We start from the raw sequence: 20,049 nt of genomic DNA on the forward strand, positions 1-20,049 counted from the left end.
AACACTCGTCCACCTCTCGGTTTACTCCATCTGGTGTATGACCCGCAAAAACAAGCAAGCACTAGGGAGTGTCAAGTCTAGGGCAAAGAGCATTGCTTCTGGGGGGTTTCAGTTCAAGGGTAGCCCTAGCCAACTTGCTCCAGTTCAGGCTTATTGTTGAGATTTCATTATAGCAGCGTTTCTCAACTAGTGTGCCGCGAGACGCTGGCTGGTGTGCCGCGCCGTGCGGCGACGAGAAGGGCGATTTGCATTGTCACGTGCCTGGCGGCCGCCAATAACCATCACTGACCCACCGGAAAGGAAGCCGGCCGAGTCACGACGCAGAGCGAGCGCAGCTCTCAACTGCCACCACCACGGGAGGGTGGTTTTAGACAAACTTAAAGAAGCTGGCTGGATGAGCTCAACCTGAAACTTGCTGAGCAAAGGATTGTGCTGGCAGAGAAATGAGCGGCTTGTGAAGCCTTATTACAGGAGATTGCAACCAACACAGCAATTGGCAAGTGTTTATTACAGTCATAATTATATAGTCAATATAGGGCGGCACAGAGTTAAATTTTTTAACTTTTTTAATGGTGGTGTGCCTCGTGATTTTTTTCATGGAACAAGTGTGCCTTGGCCCAAAAAAGGTTGAGAAACACTGCATTATAGCACCTCTGCAGTCCTTCTAATCTGGCTGGCTCCCCCCCCCCCCAGTCAGAGACTATGCTGTTGTTCATGGTTGGTGTCATGACACATGCATAGATACAGACAAGCAGAGGTAAGCAGCCTGCAAGACTATGTGCATGATTCATAAGGACTAGAGAGTTTATTGAAGTGTTGACACCCACAGAAGAAGGGAGCGAGGGGTACAAAGTATGGTAACATTCTCAATTAGCTGAGATGTAAAGATACAGTTCCAAATCATCCATATCTATATCTTGGCCACTGCCAAAGCATGTGTCTCTATATATGTACCACCCCCCTAGGAGGAATAAAGCATGTTTCAAAATGAACCAGCTGACAAGAGGCCTATGTCAAACAAGATTTGCACACACAGTTCTGTGTAACTATTGCATTAACCGAAGTCTTTCATCTCAGAACCCACAGACATTTAGAGCTATTTTTCTCTTTTCTCTGTCAGCTCCTTTTGCTGAATCACTCGGCTCCAGATTGCTGTAGCCTTTATCTTTCAGTTATGCCAACCTTGGTGTATAATTAATTCAGCAAAGCCACATTAATCCTGCTCCACATATAGGTATTCACGTATTCATCAATCTTGAAATCTGCCCTCCCTGAAGCTCAAGATTACATACATGGACTTTTCATTTTCTCCTAACAACCCTGCAGACTAGATCAGACCATTAACTAGCCTAAAACTGTACAGAGACCCTCATGCAAGGTGGACTTTGAACCTGACAAATGGAAACTCCAACAAAATGATGCAGTATAGAGAGGTCTTGTTTTGGATCCCAGCCATGCCCTTTTTCTAGCATATTCCATTATGTTCTCTCTTACTCCTCCCATCTTGTTCCCTGCACTCTAACAGCCAGCCAGCACCCTGTGCCCACTGATCACACTCAGCCCTCAATAAGCTTATTTGGTACTTCTCTAAACCATGGAGTTCTCCCCAAGCCTTCTGCTACTTTTCACCTCTGCACAGATAGTGCTGCTTTGGCTGCCAAAGGATGAGTTTGCCACTGGTATATATTGTGCGGGATTCTCCTGACAAGCCCCAGCGGAAGCCTTGAGCACCCAAATAGGCTTGGGAGAGGTCAACAGAATGCCCAGAACAGTGCAAACAGTGGGGGATCGTTCCATCTGGCAGCCTGGAACACTTGTGCAGATAGAACAACAAGTATTGCTGAAAACATTATCTTTCTTTCGAGGGAAACTAGCAAGGAAACTAGCCATTTTAATTGACTGCCTCTAGAACAGGCACCCCCAAACTTTGGCTCTCCAGATGTTTTGGACTACAATTCCCATCTTCCCCGACCACTGGTCCTGTTAACTAGGGATCATGGGAGTTGTAGGCCAAAACATCTGGAGGGGCGCAGTTTGGGGATGCCTGCTCTAGAACATGCAAGGGAGTGTTTTGTGCACAAGCCCAGGCCCTTCTGAATCTCAGTCATGTATTACAATTGATTATTTTTAATATTTACCATAATCCAATATTTCCCATTACTGTATCTTGGAAGCGATTATAGTTAGATTTTAGGAGTTAATGCTATAGAAGTGGCCTTAATTTAAAAATCAAAGGTCTAAGTTTGAAGTGGTTGTCAAAGATCTCCTAAGTTTCAGAAGTGATATGACACGTGATACAAAAGGTTGTACCCAGTGTCCAACTCGGAGAAGACTCAATGAGGTTAATTAATGGGCATGACTAACTTAGGTTCATTAATTTGACTAGGTCTTCTCGGAGTAAGATTAGCATTGGCTATAGCGCAAAGCAGGGGCGTAGGAAGATAGGGGCGGTGGGGGCAGATCGCCCTGAACGATGCAATCCCAGGGGCGCCATCGCTGCTGCCCACCCCGCCCCCCGAAACACGTGCCCCACCCCAAAACATGTGCACGGCGTGCCCCGCCCCAAAACGTGTGCTACGTCATTGCTCCCAAAATGTTGCACCCCGCCCCCAGAACATGCGCCACGTCACTGGGGGCAGTGCGCCTGCTCTCCACCCCCGGTGGCGGAGCATGAAGCTCCGCCGCTGGACCAAAGACTTCAGGCTTACCATGCAACCCTTTGGTTCCAGTAACACAAAACTACTAATAATGAGAGGAAGCACTACTCTTAACCTTGAAATAATGCTGTTAATAAATACCTAAGAAGCATCCTATATTAGAATGGCAATTGGTTCTCCCCTGTCCCTCAGAGAAAAAGACTGAATGATGTCAATCTTATAGCACACCGTAATTAGGAAGCACAAAAACACATGTCTAATGGCAAGGTGGCAAATATACTTATGAGAAGCATGCCCCTGCAACATGTTGCAGTGTGGAATGCTCCTGTTAAGATTCCAGCCACTGTCTTCCACTCCCCCTTGGCCAGTCACCATCCTGCACTGAGCATGCTCAGTCCGCATTGGGGTGTTTTGCGGTTCACTGGGCTGTTTCCGTCTTGTGCTTTGCTCCACCATTTTGTGAATCTTAGCAGGTGGAAACACTGCTGCCCAGTATCAAGTACACTGGAATCTTGGATTTCTTCACTCATGCCTATGGGCAGATCTGTCTTCTGTAGTGACCTTTTAAATCAATGTGTGAACCAGGAAATGGCCTATGAGATGACTGCTTCCATTCTTGTCTCTTCCCTTTCAAGTTGCTGGATTCCATTCTCCCTCCCATGCTGTTGACAGCTTTTTCCCAGTTAATGTAAGTCTTTCAACACTCCATGACATTTAATTCTTATGAGACTATTTTGGTTCCTTCCCTCCCAAGTTAGGGTTCTTCTCTGAAAGTTCCTTTGTAATGTCAGTCCATCTGAGCTACCCAAGTCTGCCAAACCAGTACTGGAACTCAATTCTATTCATAAATGGATTACAACATACACTCTATCAGATAGGCCCTGTAGCTGGATAAACTCATGTCTGAGCCCACTTATGGACATGTTGGGAAAAGCACAGCTTAACTGGGGGCATAAGGTTGTAATACATAACAGATGAAACTGACAGACATATATCCAACTACAGTCTTGTACATTACTGTCAGCAAACAGAAGCGTCATTCATTTATTTTGTAATGTGGTACTGAACACCATGACCTGACTGAGCTAAAGCTGGCTACAATTAAGTCCCATTGAAATCAATAGAACAAGTTGATTGCTATCACCTTCAGTGCCATTGTTTTCAAAAGCACATAGCCATGACCAATTTTAGCTGTATCAAGAGCTGTGAGTGATATACAATTGTGGCATCCGCTTGCACAATGGACTTCCACTTGTTGGAACAGGGCTTATCTTTCCTCATCTACCCCTGCAGACCCCCCCATGCCTCCAAATCTGCTCCAGAGGGTAAAATAGACCTCTAGAGCAGATTGGGGGGGGCAGGCGCAGGGGGCTGCAGCGGGGAGAATAGGAAGTTCTATCACAACCACTGGCATGACAGTTGAATCTTGCCCTCTGCGCTTTGCTTTAAAAATGGCTTCCTGCTTAAGATAAAGAATTTAGATCTGTAATTCTCTGGGGTCCCCTGTGTCTGTGACACAGAGAGATTACATAGTCATTCTACCAGTGTGATTCTATTTTTCTCAATCAGGTAAGCTGGGTGGAGGGGAAAATATTTTAGGCCTCTAAAGAAACGAGTAAACCATGGTTTGTACTCCACGTTTTATTCTGTGGTAGCAGTGATAATCCTTGAAATTTGACAAGGGTATTGCTACCTGCAAGGTCTCTTGGTATTTGAAGCCTCTTTTTTGACTGGTGCATCTTTCAGACCTAAGGACTGTGCAGTGAATTCTGAAGCATTACAGACATGCTGAATAAACATTCTTAAAGTAAGACAATCCCTCAAGAGACATGACTATTTTGAGTCACTGTACTGTATTGCTTTTATTTATTTATTTTAAAAAGCACCTTACCTTATTGTGTTTTTGCTGGTGCCTTGTCCTTGTATCCAAGACATGATAAGGACTTTCAGAGTCTCTATTGAGATAATATACAAGTCTTGAAGGCAATGTGATTTCTTTCTGGTATGCACTGCTTCGACTGTTATTTTTGTAGCTACTGCTGTTAGTCTGTTGAAATGCAGTGTCTTCGTCTGCCTGGCTTTTTTCTATTTCTTCTGCAGTTTCATTCCAATGCAGAGCTGGGGAAGACAGACAAACCTACCATGAATTCACAGAGGAACAGAACACTTTTTTGTAATATGTTTTGCATCTGGCTAATTTGCTAAAAGAAACATACAGTAACCCTCATGAAACCAATTTATTTCATTAGATTTTGTACTTATTTGTACTTATAATTCCTTATTTGGTTTTATACAGTTTCACATCATGAAATTCAAAATGCAGGGATCTGAACCAAGTTCTTTTAAGGACAATCCAGCCATTCATGACCCTATTTCTGCTACTTTTCCACATAAATTTGGCTATGTACAAATCAGTGATTCTACTGCAAGCAACTCAAGCCATGAACCCATGTGAACTGAATGTTAATCAATTCCCTTTACATAAGGGGAACTTTTCACTATTCCTTTAACTTTAGTGATGGACTCCTAAGCATACTTACCAGAGAGAAAGTCACAATAAACTCCTGTATAAATATGCTTCATGGGATAAGTAACAAGCACATATCTCTTTGCAGACAAAATCCCAGGGTTCTCGGAGCACACCGCAACCCCCCTTCTGTTCACAAAAGGTAGGTCCCCTCGGATGAGCAGTGCAAGAACGGGCAGTATCCAAACCCCTCATTATCCTGCTTGTCTTGTTCTGTTTTGCGTTACGACCCTGCACAAAAACAGCACCCTTGAAAGCCTGCCAGCGGCGTTTTGCTGCATCAGAGGCTCCCGAAACCATTTCATGCCCATCCTTATAAACCAGTAAGCACCAGTCGTCATAACCCAGTAAATATAAGGTCTGCCATGTAAAAACAATTTCATATTCGCAAAGACACACACACACACACACACACACACACACACACACATGATCTAGAAGTGGGGTGGGGGGTGGCGATCAGAGGAGGAATCTGGCTGCAGTCACGATCAATTATTCCTACTGAAGACCAGGCAGGATGCCATGGAGGTAAGGAACTGCGTCAAGACCGAAACAAATCTGTGCGGACGGTGCGGAACAAGAACTTCTCGCCGGTTGTCATGAAGACTCAAGCGGGCTCCGCACGGCAAAAAGGTGATTTTTCTCCCTTTTTTTTTCTTTTTCTGGTTCCCCTCCCCAGGTCTGCTATTAACCAACATTAAAAAGCCAGGGCGGTGGGAGCCGCAGACTAAAACAGACTCCGAGGTTCGTTATGTGTAGCGCATTGGCACCACATGCACGATACATTAAACCCCCCATCATCCCACCACCAAAAAAGAATACCCCACCCCAGTTTAATTCTTAGCGCATTGGCACCAGACACACGCGCGCGCAAAAAAAAGAAAAAGAAAAAGAAAACGAAGGGGCGCGCGTGTAACGGAGATCCAGGATCTGTCCTGCCACCAAGCTCACGCGCACAATACAGGATCCCTCCCCACCACCACCACACACCTTAAGCGGGCACTCACCGGCGTCCGCAGCGACCCCGCAGATCCTCGGGGACCCTGAGCAGAAAAGCAGGAGCGCCAGAAAGAGGAGGGGGATGGAACTGGGCAGCCGAGCCGGGCAAAGCAAGGCGGCGGCGGCGGAGCTCGAGAGGCGGCGGCTTCTGCTGCTGCCGCGGTGATGGAGGTGGAGGAGGAGGCCGGAGAAGAGCTGCTGCTGCTGCTGCTTCTGCCGCCGAAGGGAAGTTCTGCCAGGCGGCTTCATGGCTCATAGCTTCCCGCAGGGTAGGACGGGCGGCGGCGGCAAGGGGGACGCCTCGTCTGGACGGTGAGGAAGCGCGGCCGCAGCTCACGGCGGCGACGGCGGTGCCTCTTCTTCCCTCATGGTGCAGGGAGCGAGGAAGAAGAGGAGGGAGGCGGCGGCAGGAAGGCGCGCCAGGGCGCAGCGGCGGTTCTCCCCTCAGGTGGACGCGGCGGGCTGCTGCTGCTGCCACTGCCGGCACCTGCCACACACAGGCGCGTCCACACGCACGCGCGTTCCCTCTCGCCGTCGCGGCAGCCCGCCCGCCTTCAGGCCCCGCGCGCTGCGCCGCGTGACGTCGAGAGCCGCCCGCCCAGGCCACGCTCTCCTCAGCCCCGCGCGCGAGGCACCGGAGGCGAGGGAGAGAGAGAGCGCGCACGCGCCGCTAGAGGGCGCGCGGAGGTGGGGGGGTGGGAGCGGGGCAGCAGTCAGACGCTCGAGGGAAATGGCGGGGTGCTTCGGGATCCTTTTCCGTGGCCGCCGAGTTGAGGGAAAGCACCTGAGGTGAACCACAAAATGGCCCCGCCCCGCCCCGCCCTGCCCTGTCAAGGAGGAAGGGGTGAATTACGTCAATAACGACGGGGGGGTCCTCCTCCTCCTGCTGCTGCTGCCGCCCCTGTGGATCCTGCCGCCCGAAGCAGCCGCTTCACCTTGCCTCATGGGTGGGCCGGCCCTAGATAAAGAGCTACATCATCAGGACCTCCTGCTTCTGTGGATGCTGGTACCCCAAGGTGGTCACCTCGCTTTGCCTCATGGATGGGCCAGCCCTGAATAAAAGAGCTACATCGGGATCTGCTGCCCCTGTGGATCCTGCCACCCGAGGCAGCCACCTCACCTTGCCTCATGGGTGGGCTGCTGTGTGAGAGAGGGAGGAGGAGGGAAAGAGAGAGAGAGAGATGCTGGTATGTACTTGAACTCCAAAGCGAAACGCACGCAAGCAGGGCGCATGAGCTCCCTTCCTTCCCAATAATGTAACAGAAGTAGCCAGCAGGTGCCGTGATGCAGCATCTCGGCCTCAGAGAGAGGTGGGGGAGCAAGAGAGCAATTGCAGAGGGAGTGGGGGAGGTTGTTAGGCACCAAAATCCTGCATGCGGGATTTCCCCCGCTCTCTCCTGCCTATGCAATTCCTGCCCTTCTCCCTTCCCCCTGGAGATTTGCTGCAGAGACAAGCAAAGGGAAGGAGAAAGGGAGCGGGGAAGAGTATTAGCTGACATGTCCCCAGATCCCATGAAAAGCACCACAGATTCCTTTGCTTACCAGCTCTTTTTCATTTTTAAGTTGGCTTCAAACCTGTCATTGTGTAGGTGTATGTATGTATGTATACATATACACACATAAATATTCATATCTCTTCCCTCACACCTTCCTTTCACCCAGTTTCTCCGGCACTGGTTTATAAATGCTGCTATGTAGAAATGATGAGAAAGTTGCACCAGCAGGAGGAATGGATATGTGCTGTTAGTAAAAAGAGAGTGAGTTGAACTGCAGGGAGGGACAGACACTTTTCTATGTATTAATTCGTATAGTGCCTTGGCACTATACCCCTCTTTGCTGTCTGAAATAGACCCAGGGAAATGAGAGAGAATGGGGGAAGGGGAAGAACGTGTGGCTATTTCAATTTGGCTTAGTTGGAGCAAATTATAGGGACTAGAGGGATTACCCAAAAGCTTTCCAGAAAAAGAAATGACGCTGGTAAGACTGTAAAATATTGTGTAGGGAGTAGAAACAATTTATTCTAGGGTACTGGTCAACATGCTGGTTCCACTCCCAGTGTAAAAGATGCAGAAAAGTTCCCTGAGTGAAGCTGTAAGCCATGGGATCTTTGGGAGGACGAATGGGATACAAATCAATGAAAAATAAGAGTTAAGTTCAGCCATAAAGAAGGCTGATCGCCGAAGAATTGATGCTTTTGAATTATTGTGCTGGAGGAGACTCTTGAGAGTCCCATGGACTGCAAGAAGATCAAACCTATCCATTCTGAAGGAAATCAGCCCTGAGTGCTCACTGGAAGGACAGATCGTGAAGCTGAGGCTCCAATACTTTGGCCACCTCATGAGAAGAGAAGAATCCTTGGAAAAGACCCTGATGTTGGGAAAGATTGAGGGCACTAAGAGAAGGGGACGACAGAGGACGAGATGGTTGGACAGTGTTCTCAAAGCTACCAACATGAGTCTGACCAAACTGCGGGAGGCAGTGGAAGACAGGAGTGCCTGGAGTGCTATGGTCCATGGGGTCACAAAGAGTCGGACACGACTAAACGACTAAACAACAACAACAACAAGAGTTAAGTTAGATGGACTCTTGAACACCTTTTCTCATATTGCTGTTGCTGTAGGAGAAGCGGCATCTGCTGAAATTCTATGCAATTAGAAATGATGAGGGAGCAAAGTGCTGTATAATACTTAGATCACTTCTAGACAACCTACTTATTGAGCAGTCCATTCTGTTTTGTTTGCACAAAGTTTACAGGGACATTAGACCAAATCAGCTGTGTTCACACTCCTGCTTGCTGGTCGCTTGCTTTGTATCCAGTGCTGGGTTTTTAATCTGTGTTGACATTACATTAGCCAAAAATGCATATGTATCCCGTACTTGGGAGAATCCCAGCTTGGAAGAAAGGCAGGATATCAATACATTAAATAAATAAATAAATAAATAAATAAATAAATAAAATACTTTGTTTAGAAGATGCTACCATTTGATGTGTTGTTTCTCAAAGCAGCTTCACACCAAATGGAGTCCTTAAGCCGTTCCTAATTTGGCTCTAGCCAAGGTGTTCTCGGTCCCAGCTCTTGCCAACCTAGCAGTTCGAAAGCACATCAAAGTGCAAGTAGATAAATAGGTACCATTACAGGTAAACGGCATTTCCGTGTGCTGCTCTGGTTCGCCAGAAGCGGCTTTGTCTTGCTGGCCACATGACCTGGAAGCTGTACGCCTTCTCCCTCGGCCAATAACACAAGATGAGCGCTGCAACCCCAGAGTCGGTCACAACTGAACCTAATGGTCAGGGGTCCCTTTACCTTTTAAGGTGTGAACACCTTCCATGGGGTAAAACTATCCTTTAGTAAACGGCGTTTCCATGCGCTGCTCTGGTTCGCCAGAAGCAGTTTTGTCATGCTGGCCACATGACCTGGAAGCTGTCTGCGGACAAACGCCGGCTCCCTCGGCCTATAGAGCAAGATGAGCACCGGCTCCCTCGGCCAATAACACAAGATGAGCGCCGCAACCCCAGAGTTGGACACAACTGGACCTGATGGTCAGGGGCCCCTTTACCTTTTAAGGTGGTAATGTGAACATAACCTTAACCTATGTATTGAGCATTTGTTTGCAGGGAAGTTAGACAACATTGCATCAAGCAAATGTTTCCTTGTCACAAAATGTCCAATGGGAGGGATTATGGAATTGTTGTGGAGCAACTCCAGATCACCCTGCATTTGCTGGTATGTGATTGAATCCCACCCCAAAATCGTAACAGCCTGGAAGTGCCCTTAGCGTTCATTCTTCCTACAAACTGCTTAGGTAGGTGAGGATGCTCCCTGTTTACAGTCAGGGAAACTGAAGAGCAGAATGTATACGTTGCCCAGCATTGCACAACGAATCTATGACAGGTGGATCTTGAACCCAAAGAGATCCAGCTTTCCCTCTTTCTGAACCACAGAACAGATGAAAGCTATGGAATTCTTGTGCCTTTCATTCCCACACTAAACACCAGCCTTTACTGACACAATGACTAGCACATTTCCAAAATTCCACCCAGCTTGGTAATCTTGCATGAAATTAGTTTAAAGATTATATTAATCAGTATGTAACAGGAGGGGGTGGGAGAAAGAGAAGGTCATATGTGAGCATACAAAGCCATATGTTACAGTATTCTACCTTTGGAGTTCATTTCATACTTACTGGCATGCAATTGCATCCAACTACATTTCCAAGTGTACAGTTATACAGTTTGCTCATGATTGAGATCTGGGCTAATCACATTGTTTTAGGTCAGGAATGTCCAGTGGCCCTGGAGGCAAGGAGCCACATGTCCTTGTAGCATATGGCTTAGTTTGATTGGTGGAGTAACCATTGGCTTTGTGATCAGCTAGGTCCTACTTCTTGTACACACGTAACATCCACATTTTACAGATGGAGCTGAAGACGATCCTGCCTTTTGGGCAAAGAGTTGGACTAGGTATCCCTTTGTTCCCCTTCTACTTTGTGCTAGGAGGCCTTTGGGAGAATATTGCTGGACCGTGCTGGATTCAAGCTGTATGCAGCTATTCTAGTCTTCATTGCTATGCAGAAAATCTTCAAAGCATGTGGCACAAATATCTCCTAAAGGCTCACGAGCCAGAAATAAAAGCATCCCAAAACTTTGGTTGTGGAAACAAGTATTTAATTAGTGTGTGTTTACATGTGAGATGAGTTATATGCCACAAATATGAATCTGCTCAGGAGGCCTCAACAGGTATGGCTCCATCAAAGGTGCCAACTGAGCGCAGGAATGTTAACTGTCGGTTCCATATAGTTCCTTTGAAGTATTCCTCAGACTTCGTACAGCAACCCAGCTCATTCTCCGAAACAGCTACCAATGTAATGAATATTTTAAAAGATAAATTTAGCTTCAAAGAAACACTGCAAGCAACCTCTTTTTGTGCTCATTCTATGGCTTACAGATATCAGGAAACATGTAGGTACTGCCTCCTTTGGATAAAAAAAAATTAGAGTAAACACTTCTATAGCATCTGAAAATAGATATTCCTGGCTCGGGGCGGATTTCATTACATATGAGTGGCATAATAATTCTCTACCATCCTCACAGGGCCATCCAGCAAAACTTTTTACAAATAGTAAATATGCTTTCCCAGTTTGGCCAACAAGATAATATTGTAAGCCCCTTGAACGCCCAATATGGTTTGCTTGTAAAACATTTCAAGGATATATAGAAAAATATATGCTTGCATCCATTATGATTTGGAGTCTGCTTTGTTGGTACATTGTAGTGACTGGATCCTGAGCCCAGTCCTGTGTTGTGGGATGTTTCGTTGTTTATAATGGAGAATGTGGACAAGGCATTTAGAGAATTGCAGCCTACCACCTGCCTGCTTGATCCCTGTCCCTCCTGGCTCATAAAATCTAGCAGCAAAGAGCTAACTAGCTGAGCCTGGGAAGTGATAATATCTCTCTGCAAAAAGGGATGGTGCCTGCCAACCATTTTAAAAGAAGCAGTCAAAAAGCCATTTCCATTATGCCCTTCTTGGATAACCATGTTTAAGCAGCTGGTTACTGGATAATTCTTTATTCTCTTGGGTGCTCTTTTTCTGAATTTATTCTGGTTTGGGGTCAGGATTTGGCAGTAAAACAGCTTTGGTTCCCCTGGTGGATGACTTACAATGGGAGAATGACATTCTAGATCAGAGACAACGAGTTCTCGAGGTGCCAAACTGCTTTATTATGCCCACCATGTTTCAGAATGAAGAAATTCCTTCAACAAGGGCAACACTTCTCACCAGTAACCTGCAAATATAAACTTCTGTAGCTTTGTCGTTTGCTGAATTCACTGGTAAGAAGTGTTGCCGCTGATGAGGGAACGTCTTAATTCTGAAATGCTTCAAGCACATTAATTTTGGGGGCACTTTGCAAAATTGTTCTCTGTTCGGCTCTTTCTGCATCCAGTGCCATCCCCCCCTTTTTGGTGGTGAGTAGGCTTTCAATAAGGACCCAGGTGGCGCTGTGGTTAAACCACTGAGCCTAGGGCTTGCTGATCAGAAGGTCGGCGGTTCGAATCCCTGTGACGGGGTGAGCTCCTGTTGCTTGGTCCCAGCTCCTGCCAACCTAGCAGTTCAAAAGCACGTTAAAATGCAAGTAGATAAATAGGTACCGCTACAGCGGGAAGGTAAACGGCGTTTCCATGTGCTGCTCTGGTTTGCCAGAAGCGGCTTTGTCATGCTGGCCACATGACCTGCAAGCTGTACGCCGGCTCCCTCGGCCAATAATGTGAGATGAGCGCGCAACCCCAGAGTCGGTCACGACTGGACCTAATTTTCAGGGGTCCCTTTACCTTTACCTTTAGGCTTTCAATACCATGTGAAGCAGCTATCTGGGATGGGGATTAAGTACATTGTATTCCTTTCCTGTCTCAGTGGCTATTTCCAGAAGGTAGTGCTAGCCAACTTCTACTGTGCCGTGACTGGTTAGCTATATGATATTCTGCATCTTTGTTTTTGTCCTCCATGCTTTTTAAAATATGGCATTTTAGGTGTGATGACATTAGTACATTGATAACACCCAACACTACTGCTCTTTTTGTGTGTCAGACTCGGGAGATTCTGTGGAAGTACTATGATTGGAATTGAACTAGATGGTTGACAGTGAGCTACAGCTCAATCCTGAGAAGGCAGAGATGCTGATGGCAGGTGCTTGGACTTTGTCTGTTTTGGTTGGAGTTGCAATCTCCCTGAGGGAGCAGCTTCACACTCTGGGGCTGCTATTCAATCCAGGCCTATATTTGGAAGCCCAAGTGACTTTGGTAGCACGTCACATCTCCCAGCTGCTAAAGCTGGTGCACCAGCTGCATCCTCTCCTAGACAAAGATTGTTTGGCCAGAGTTAGGCACGCTGTAGTAATGTTTCCTCCCAGAAACATTACTGCGTGAGGGTGCCCTTCAAGAGCCCTTGTTTTGGAAGCTCAGGTTAGTACAAAATCCAGCAGCAAAACTACTTACTCTGGAATTGTAAGGCATCTTGTAAATCAGGCATCCCCAAACTGCGGCCCTCCAGATGTTTTGGCCTACAACTCCCATGATCCCTAGCTAACAGGACCAGTGGTCAGGGATGATGGGAATTGTAGTCCAAAACATCTGGAGGGCTGAAGTCTGGGGATGCCTGTTGTAAATTGTAAAAAACAACTTTGCTGTCTTCTGGTCTGTTTCCAGATCTAGTTCAAGGTTCCACTTTTAATCTTTGAATCCCCAAATAGCTTGGGACTAAAGTATCACAAAGATAAAGTATCACAAAGATACATATTCTCCCACTTTAAGGTTGCCCCGTGTCCTATTTTACACTGGATGGTGCAATATTTGAAGTGTTGTCTGGGATGGTGGCCAGCTTCTCTGTCCAGTTAAATCAGCCAGGATGACTTCCTTTGATGAAGATCCCAAAAACACAACAAAAAACACTCCAGCTCTACCTGAGGCACATCTTCTGCATCTCCAGAGAAGCAACAATCAACCCATCTGTATCAGAGGACCAAGAAGAACTAATGGACAAGGTGTTCAGGATATCAATGAGGCAGTGGGGACGGGAGATGGGGAATAAACCAAGCCTTCACAAAACAAACCATTGTTTGGTTGATCATCTCTAGGCTAACCCTAGAGATGGTTTAACAAACCATGGGTTAGCAAGCATCAGAAATTATTCTGGCAGCAGCATTTTGCACCAGCTGTAGTTTCCAAACATCTTTAAAGTGCAGCCCCACATGCTCTGAATATGAGTATATTATTGGTACTATATAATCTAACTTGATATGACTAAGGCAGGTGTGACTGACTAGTTCCACTTTCTCCAGGAAAGGATGCAGCTGGCCCACAAATGTAGCCTCGACAGCCCCATGTGGAGTAAAGACAGATCCTGGAGCACTTCCAAATTGAAAACTTAAGTCTTGAAAATTGAGTGCAGCCCCAACCAAAACGGGTTGTACTTCCAATCTCAGGTGAGCATTTCCACTAACCAATAGTTCTGCCTTGTCTGGATTAAGCCACAGTTTGTTATCCTACATCCCAAACTCCTAAGGCAGGAGAGGGGTTGCAGTCTATAAAACAGGCCTTAAAAACTGGTATTGTCTTAATCTGGGGAGTTTTCAGCAGTATTGTGGCAGTATCTGACAAAACCTCAGACATGTTGCCGCCAGCATTTACCATATATAAACATTTGAAAGGCCACCAAGTGACATGCTTTATCCATTACCCAGAGGTTGTCCCCTAACATAGTTTTTTGTAAACATGTTTAGGAAGAATTTTCCTGGAAATGAGGGATATTGTGTTTATGTGTTTATTTACCAATATATCGTATTTACCGACAAGTAAACTTATCTAGGCCAAGAAACTACTCTTAGCTGAACATGTACTGATTAGCCCAAAGTGGACAGATCCAGACCTCAAGTTTAATTAGTGAAAGGTCAGATGGGATGTTTATCCAGATGTCCTCCCAAAGACAGACACGAGGAGTTATATAACTTGTTTGTCAGTGTCCAGAAAGATAACCAGAAGACCTATTCTCCAGAAATGTTGTTTATTAGAGAAATTGACATAAACAAATACAGATGATTAGGCCTACTCTGGGTGAGCAAACCCTACCACATGACCAAGGAACCTTCTTCTTCTTCTGCCCCCTCACTGATCTTCTGGAGCAGCAGAGATTTAGTCTGCTCCATCCTCTCCATGACAGCCCTTCAGATGTTTGAAGACAACTGTTGCATCTCCCAGTCTTTGTGAAGAGGGTTTCCATCAAGACAGCTTTATATATTGGCTTTTAAAATCAGGAATAATTAAACAAAATTCCTTGGAGAAGCTCTTGGCATGCAACAGACGCACAGTGAGGGGGCTTCTGCATTTGGCAATACGACGCAAGCTACTATCCATGCATTGGCTGCTCTCTAGAGTATTCATACTGTGACCAGTATGAACATATTGGTCAGCTAGGCTACCTGGAATGTGCAGCACCATAATTCCCAGAGTAGAATGGGGACAGGAACTGGTGCAATTTCTTGCTTGACAGAGCAATTGGTTGAATTGCTCTGAAGTCACACAGAAGCTGGGAAGGCTATAGCTGTTGAGGGTAGCTTTGGGTCAAAGAAAGAAGAGGCAAAGAGAGAAGAGGGCCTAGGAAAGAGAAAGACACAAGATTGAGGGATAGGGTTGCCAGACTCAATAGAGGACAGGACTTCTGTGCCTTTAATTGCCCTGCTCTCTTTTGAGTCTGGAAACCTTAAAGAGAAACCAGCAGACCCTTTGCTTGGAAATTAAACAAAGGGTCTGCTGATTTCTATTTAAGGTTTCCAGACTCAAAAGAGAGCAGAGCAATTAAAGGCACAGAAGTCCTGTCCTCTATTGAGTCTGGCAACCCTATTGAGGGAAGTGGCCGCTAGAGTCTGTGGCCCAAGAGCTTCTTGGAGCCTCTGGCCTAATTACATGCAGGTAGCAAGAAGTGAGAACATGTGGAGGGGTGGCAGAGAGGGAAGGGGTACCTGACCCACTTTGAGCTCTGCTCCCACCTACCGCTTGACTGCAGTCCCACCCACCACCAGCAGCCGGTAGCCCTCAACAGATTATTCCCAAGGGAATATGGCGCAAGGTCACCCTGCCTGAATTCCTTTATCTACTTACCTGGGAGTAAGTCCCATTGAACTCAGTGGACTTACTTCCAAGTACACAGGTATTAATTAGATTGCACTGTGAGCGACTTACCAGTTCAGAGGTTTCACATCTCTGAACCTAACATTCTAGTTATTGCACCATATGGCCAGTATGTAGATAGTAAAACTCTGAATAGGCTGCTTCAGTAATCTACAGATTCCACATAATCTTTCGCATAGAATGCTCCCAAGAAATCTTATCTATATAAAATAACTTCCTGGCAATAGGTTGGAGTTTCTTTAAAGATTATATCCAAATTCTGACAGGCTGATTCATCAGTTCCAGTCAGGTGGGAAGAAAGAGGAATGCCCATTAAATATTTACACTTAACTGGGGCAAAATGGAAGTTCTCCAGTTAATGGTAATGAGCTTTCGTGTCCTGCAGGAATTGGGATCAATAAGCTTTCTTGTTGCTTTAGAAGACAGTCAAAATAAGCAGATAAAAGACATGCTCTTTAAACGAAACGAAACAAAAAAACCACCTCCCATTTGTGACTATTCTGATCAAGAACCCCTTGTCACTTTTCTTGTTTTAAAGGTTTAATGCTTAACTTGTATCCTAAACGTAAAAGTTTGGGAAAGTGGCCAGACTTAAAATCGTAGCTGCCACCTGCTGGTGGGAAACTGCCAGGAGAATGAACCGTATAGGATGGCCTGAATCTGCAATGCTGGGTAGGGTTTGTTTTTATTTGCACGTTTAGTGGCAGAGCTGATGTCGTTAAATGCAGAGACAATACAAGAAATTGGTAATGCAAGAATGATGCTTGTAATGATTGCAGTTGTGCCTTAATTCTCAGTGGAAGATGCTCTATGTCCTTGCAGGCACTGTCTGCAGCCTGCCTTAACCTTGAATGGAATGTTCAAGGTGTCGAAGGCAGTTTATTTATTTAAAGAATTCAGACACCACCACCCCCCATGTCTCAAAGTGGCTTATGGGGAATGGGACATCCATATGTGAGAGCTACAGAAGAATTGTGATCTGGGCGATGTCACACCAAATACATGTTTTGGCCTACCATCTTGATTCAAAATGGCAGCCGTCAACGTAATCCTCTCCCCCCACTTCAGGAACCCTCATGCCAATTTGACAGTGGTATCTTAAGAGGCAGGTGGACCTATACCAAAACAAAAACAAAAAACAGGCAAAGTCACACCAACGTGATGTTTTTTGGCCTGCTATCTTGATTCAAAATGCCGGTGGTGGCACAATGACGATGAAAACTGTCATGCCACATTGGAGGCCCTCACGCCAAGTCTGTTGATGATCTCTCAAGAGGCATCCAAACACATAACAGAACAAGCAAACAGACAGACAAACCATTTCCCAAAATATATAGTAGATCCTGTTCTTATGTCTCAGGTGTGTTACATCGCATATACTGCCAATGTATACCGTATATTCCGGCGTATAAGACGACTGGGCGTATAAGACGACCCCCAACTTTCCCAGTTAAAATATAGAGTTTGGGATATACTCGCCGTATAAGAAATACGACCCGGCGTATAAGACGACCCCCGACTTGAGAAGATTTTCCTAGGTTAAAAAGTAGTCTTATACGCAGGAATATACAGTACATTGAGGTTATAGGTTCCCACAGTGAGGGGTCTTAAACCAGGAGGTTTAGCACAGGCATAGGCAAACTCAGCCCTCCAGATGTTTTGGGACCAAAACTCCCATTATCCCTAGCTAACAGGACCAGTGGTCAGGGATGATGGGAGTTGTAGTCCCAAAACATATGGAGGACCGAGATTGCCTATGCCTGGTTTAGCAGAAGACCTAGGAACCTGATCAATGGTTCTAATATAATTGGTGTTATATAAATAGCCTCAGAAACGCTATCCTTACCTGCACTTGTCCATCGACCTTGTTTTGTGCTGCATAGTGCTTTCTTTTTCTGCTTCCTTCCTGTGATAAATATACCCCATGGAAGTGGAAGAAGTTTCTGAGCTGCCGCTTCGTGCTCTATCAGTCTGACGACTTCAGCTGCAACGGCAGCAATTTTCTTGTGCTACCTAAGACTTGCTCAGCTAGACGAGGAGAAGAGGCAATCTCTACTAACCTATAACTAAAGGAAGGATAATCTCTCTAAAGATGTAAGAGTGTCACTGCGCAGCCCTCGCTGGGGGATTTGTAGTGCTTTATCACAATCCTGGATTTGCATGAAGTCAGGGTGGGGAGAGGGGAGCAAATATGAAGGAGGGTTGTGCAACAGCCGTGGCCACGGCACAGAAACGGGAAGGGAGACACCGAGAGGGGGAAAGGGGTGGTTTAAAGCATGACAGAGGCTTGAGCGATGTGGGGGTGTAGGTATGCTGAGAGGCAAAAAGTGGTGATTTAAAACAATGGCAGAAGTTTGCGTGCCAGTGGGGATTGCACAACAGGAGGGGGAGGCATGGGCATTGGGGTGAAGTTGAAACAGGGGTACAAAGCAGGGCTGCCGGATAGAAGAGAGAGGTGTCTTCAGAAATGGGTTTGGAACATGGGGTGTGTTGAGTCGTGGGAAAAACAGATAAAGACACAGCTCTTAAAACAATCAGCTCTTTATTTCAGCTCTGAGTCCTGGACTTCACAATAGCTTAGCCGGCTGGCTTACTCAGTAACTTGCAACAGTAACAAACTTCCCCTAGTTACCCAATCCGTGAACAGCAGTCTCAATCCTTCATTTGGATGTTGTGGACCTGAGTGAGAACTGCAGCCACTGTGGGCAGGGTAAGAACTGCAGCCACGGTGGCCAGAATGAGTACTGCAGTCAAACTAAATACATAATACAGTCGTACCTCGGGTTACGAACACCTCGGTTTGCGAACAGTTCAGGTTACGAACTGCGCAAACCCAGAAGTGTTTTCGCCCCACGCGCGGGCGCGAAAATCACGCTTTGCGCATGCGCAAAATGGTGCTGCGCGTCGCGTTCGGTTTATGAACTATTCGGGTTACGAACTGCGATCCGGAACGGATCGTGTTCGTAACCCGAGGTATTCAGTACATAACAGGGTGGAAACAGAAAATTCAGTCTATGGCAGGCATGTCAAACATGCGGCCCTCCAGATGTTTTGGCCTGCAACTCCCATGATCCCTAGCTAGCAGGACCAGTGGTTGGGGAAGATGGGAATTGTAGTCCAAAACATCTGGAGGGCCGCAAGTTTGACATGCCTGGTCTATGGGGTCAATGTGCGGAAAATGGCAGGAGGTTGGAGAAGGAATACAGTCCCTAGTAATATTACATAATCCTGGGTGTTTTTTGGGGGGGTGGGGGTGGGGTTATAGCTGTGGACACTTGCTCTTACACCGCTTAAGAAAAAGCTTAACATATTCTGGCTACACATCCTCAACCTGTAAACCGGGCTCTAACCAAACCCTACGGGTGAGAAAGCAAAGCTAATTTTCCACCTCTCCTTTTCAACCCTGGCGCTGCAGAACAGTTACATGAGCCTTGGCGTCGTCTGAGATGTTCTGCTTTCGCTTGCGCCAAAGGAGCCGAGAACAACATGCTCCCCTAGCATTTCTTGTTCAGCAGATCGCATGTTACTAACTCATCAGAAGATATGTGCATGACACTCACTCAGATGCAGCCTGTTCCCTGCTGTTATCCATATCCTGCTGTCAAACTGAGCAGCTCCTAGCCCCATTTGTGTAGAGCAGCCTTTGCCAACCTGCTGCCTTCCAGATGTTTGGGACTGTCACTCCCATCAGATCCAGCCCATCCCTTTTTGCTTCCCATACTCCTTTCACCCACCTTGAAGAGAGGAACAGAGTCGTCTTCTCTTGTCCTTCTCCCTTGCTGAAAGGGAGAAACTGAGAGTATAAGAACAGGGCACATGCTGTGCACAGGAGAGCAAGTAGTGTGTCAGAGTGAGCATCCATGTGTTCCCCGTGCACGTATGAGTATGTGCATGGCATATCTTGTTTGTTTCTTTATTAAATTTATCTCCCATCCTTCTTCCCAAAGGAATTTAGTCTCCCAGTCAAACATCCCTCTCTGTGTTAGTATATTCAGAATCTCAGGAGGAGACAAGGGCTAGATCTACGCACATGAAAAAACCACACACTATAAAGAAGTCATAAATTAGAGACTGTTATAACAAAAGGGGGGAAACCTATGCAAAATTGCATAAAGTTTTTTTGCTCTACAGCACCATCTGGTGTCACATTTTTACAATGGAGTTACAATGATATCACTGACTGA

General features: G+C 46.2%; 1 protein-coding gene across 7 annotated transcripts in view; it reads right to left on the reverse strand.

The window, feature by feature from the left end:
- ADAM23 (ADAM metallopeptidase domain 23) overlaps positions 1 to 6,976 on the reverse strand; it is a 66,673-nt gene extending 59,697 nt beyond the window's left edge. For 6 of the 7 annotated variants that reach the window (XM_035138083.3, XM_035138073.3, XM_035138047.3 and 3 more), the window contains exons 1-2: positions 6,192 to 6,976; positions 4,549 to 4,775 (exon numbers count right to left, since the gene is read on the reverse strand). In XM_035138083.3, coding sequence (XP_034993974.3) covers positions 4,549 to 4,775; positions 6,192 to 6,432 — 468 coding nt within the window. In that variant the 5' untranslated portion in view covers positions 6,433 to 6,976. The remainder of the gene's footprint in view (positions 1 to 4,548; positions 4,776 to 6,191) is intronic. The other variant, XM_088675985.1, reaches the window with a different exon arrangement.
- Positions 6,977 to 20,049: the final 13,073 nt, after the last annotated feature.

Source organism: Zootoca vivipara, chromosome 1 (genome assembly GCF_965207765.1).
Source record: "Zootoca vivipara chromosome 1, rZooViv2.hap1.1, whole genome shotgun sequence".
NCBI lineage: Eukaryota > Metazoa > Chordata > Lepidosauria > Squamata > Lacertidae > Zootoca > Zootoca vivipara.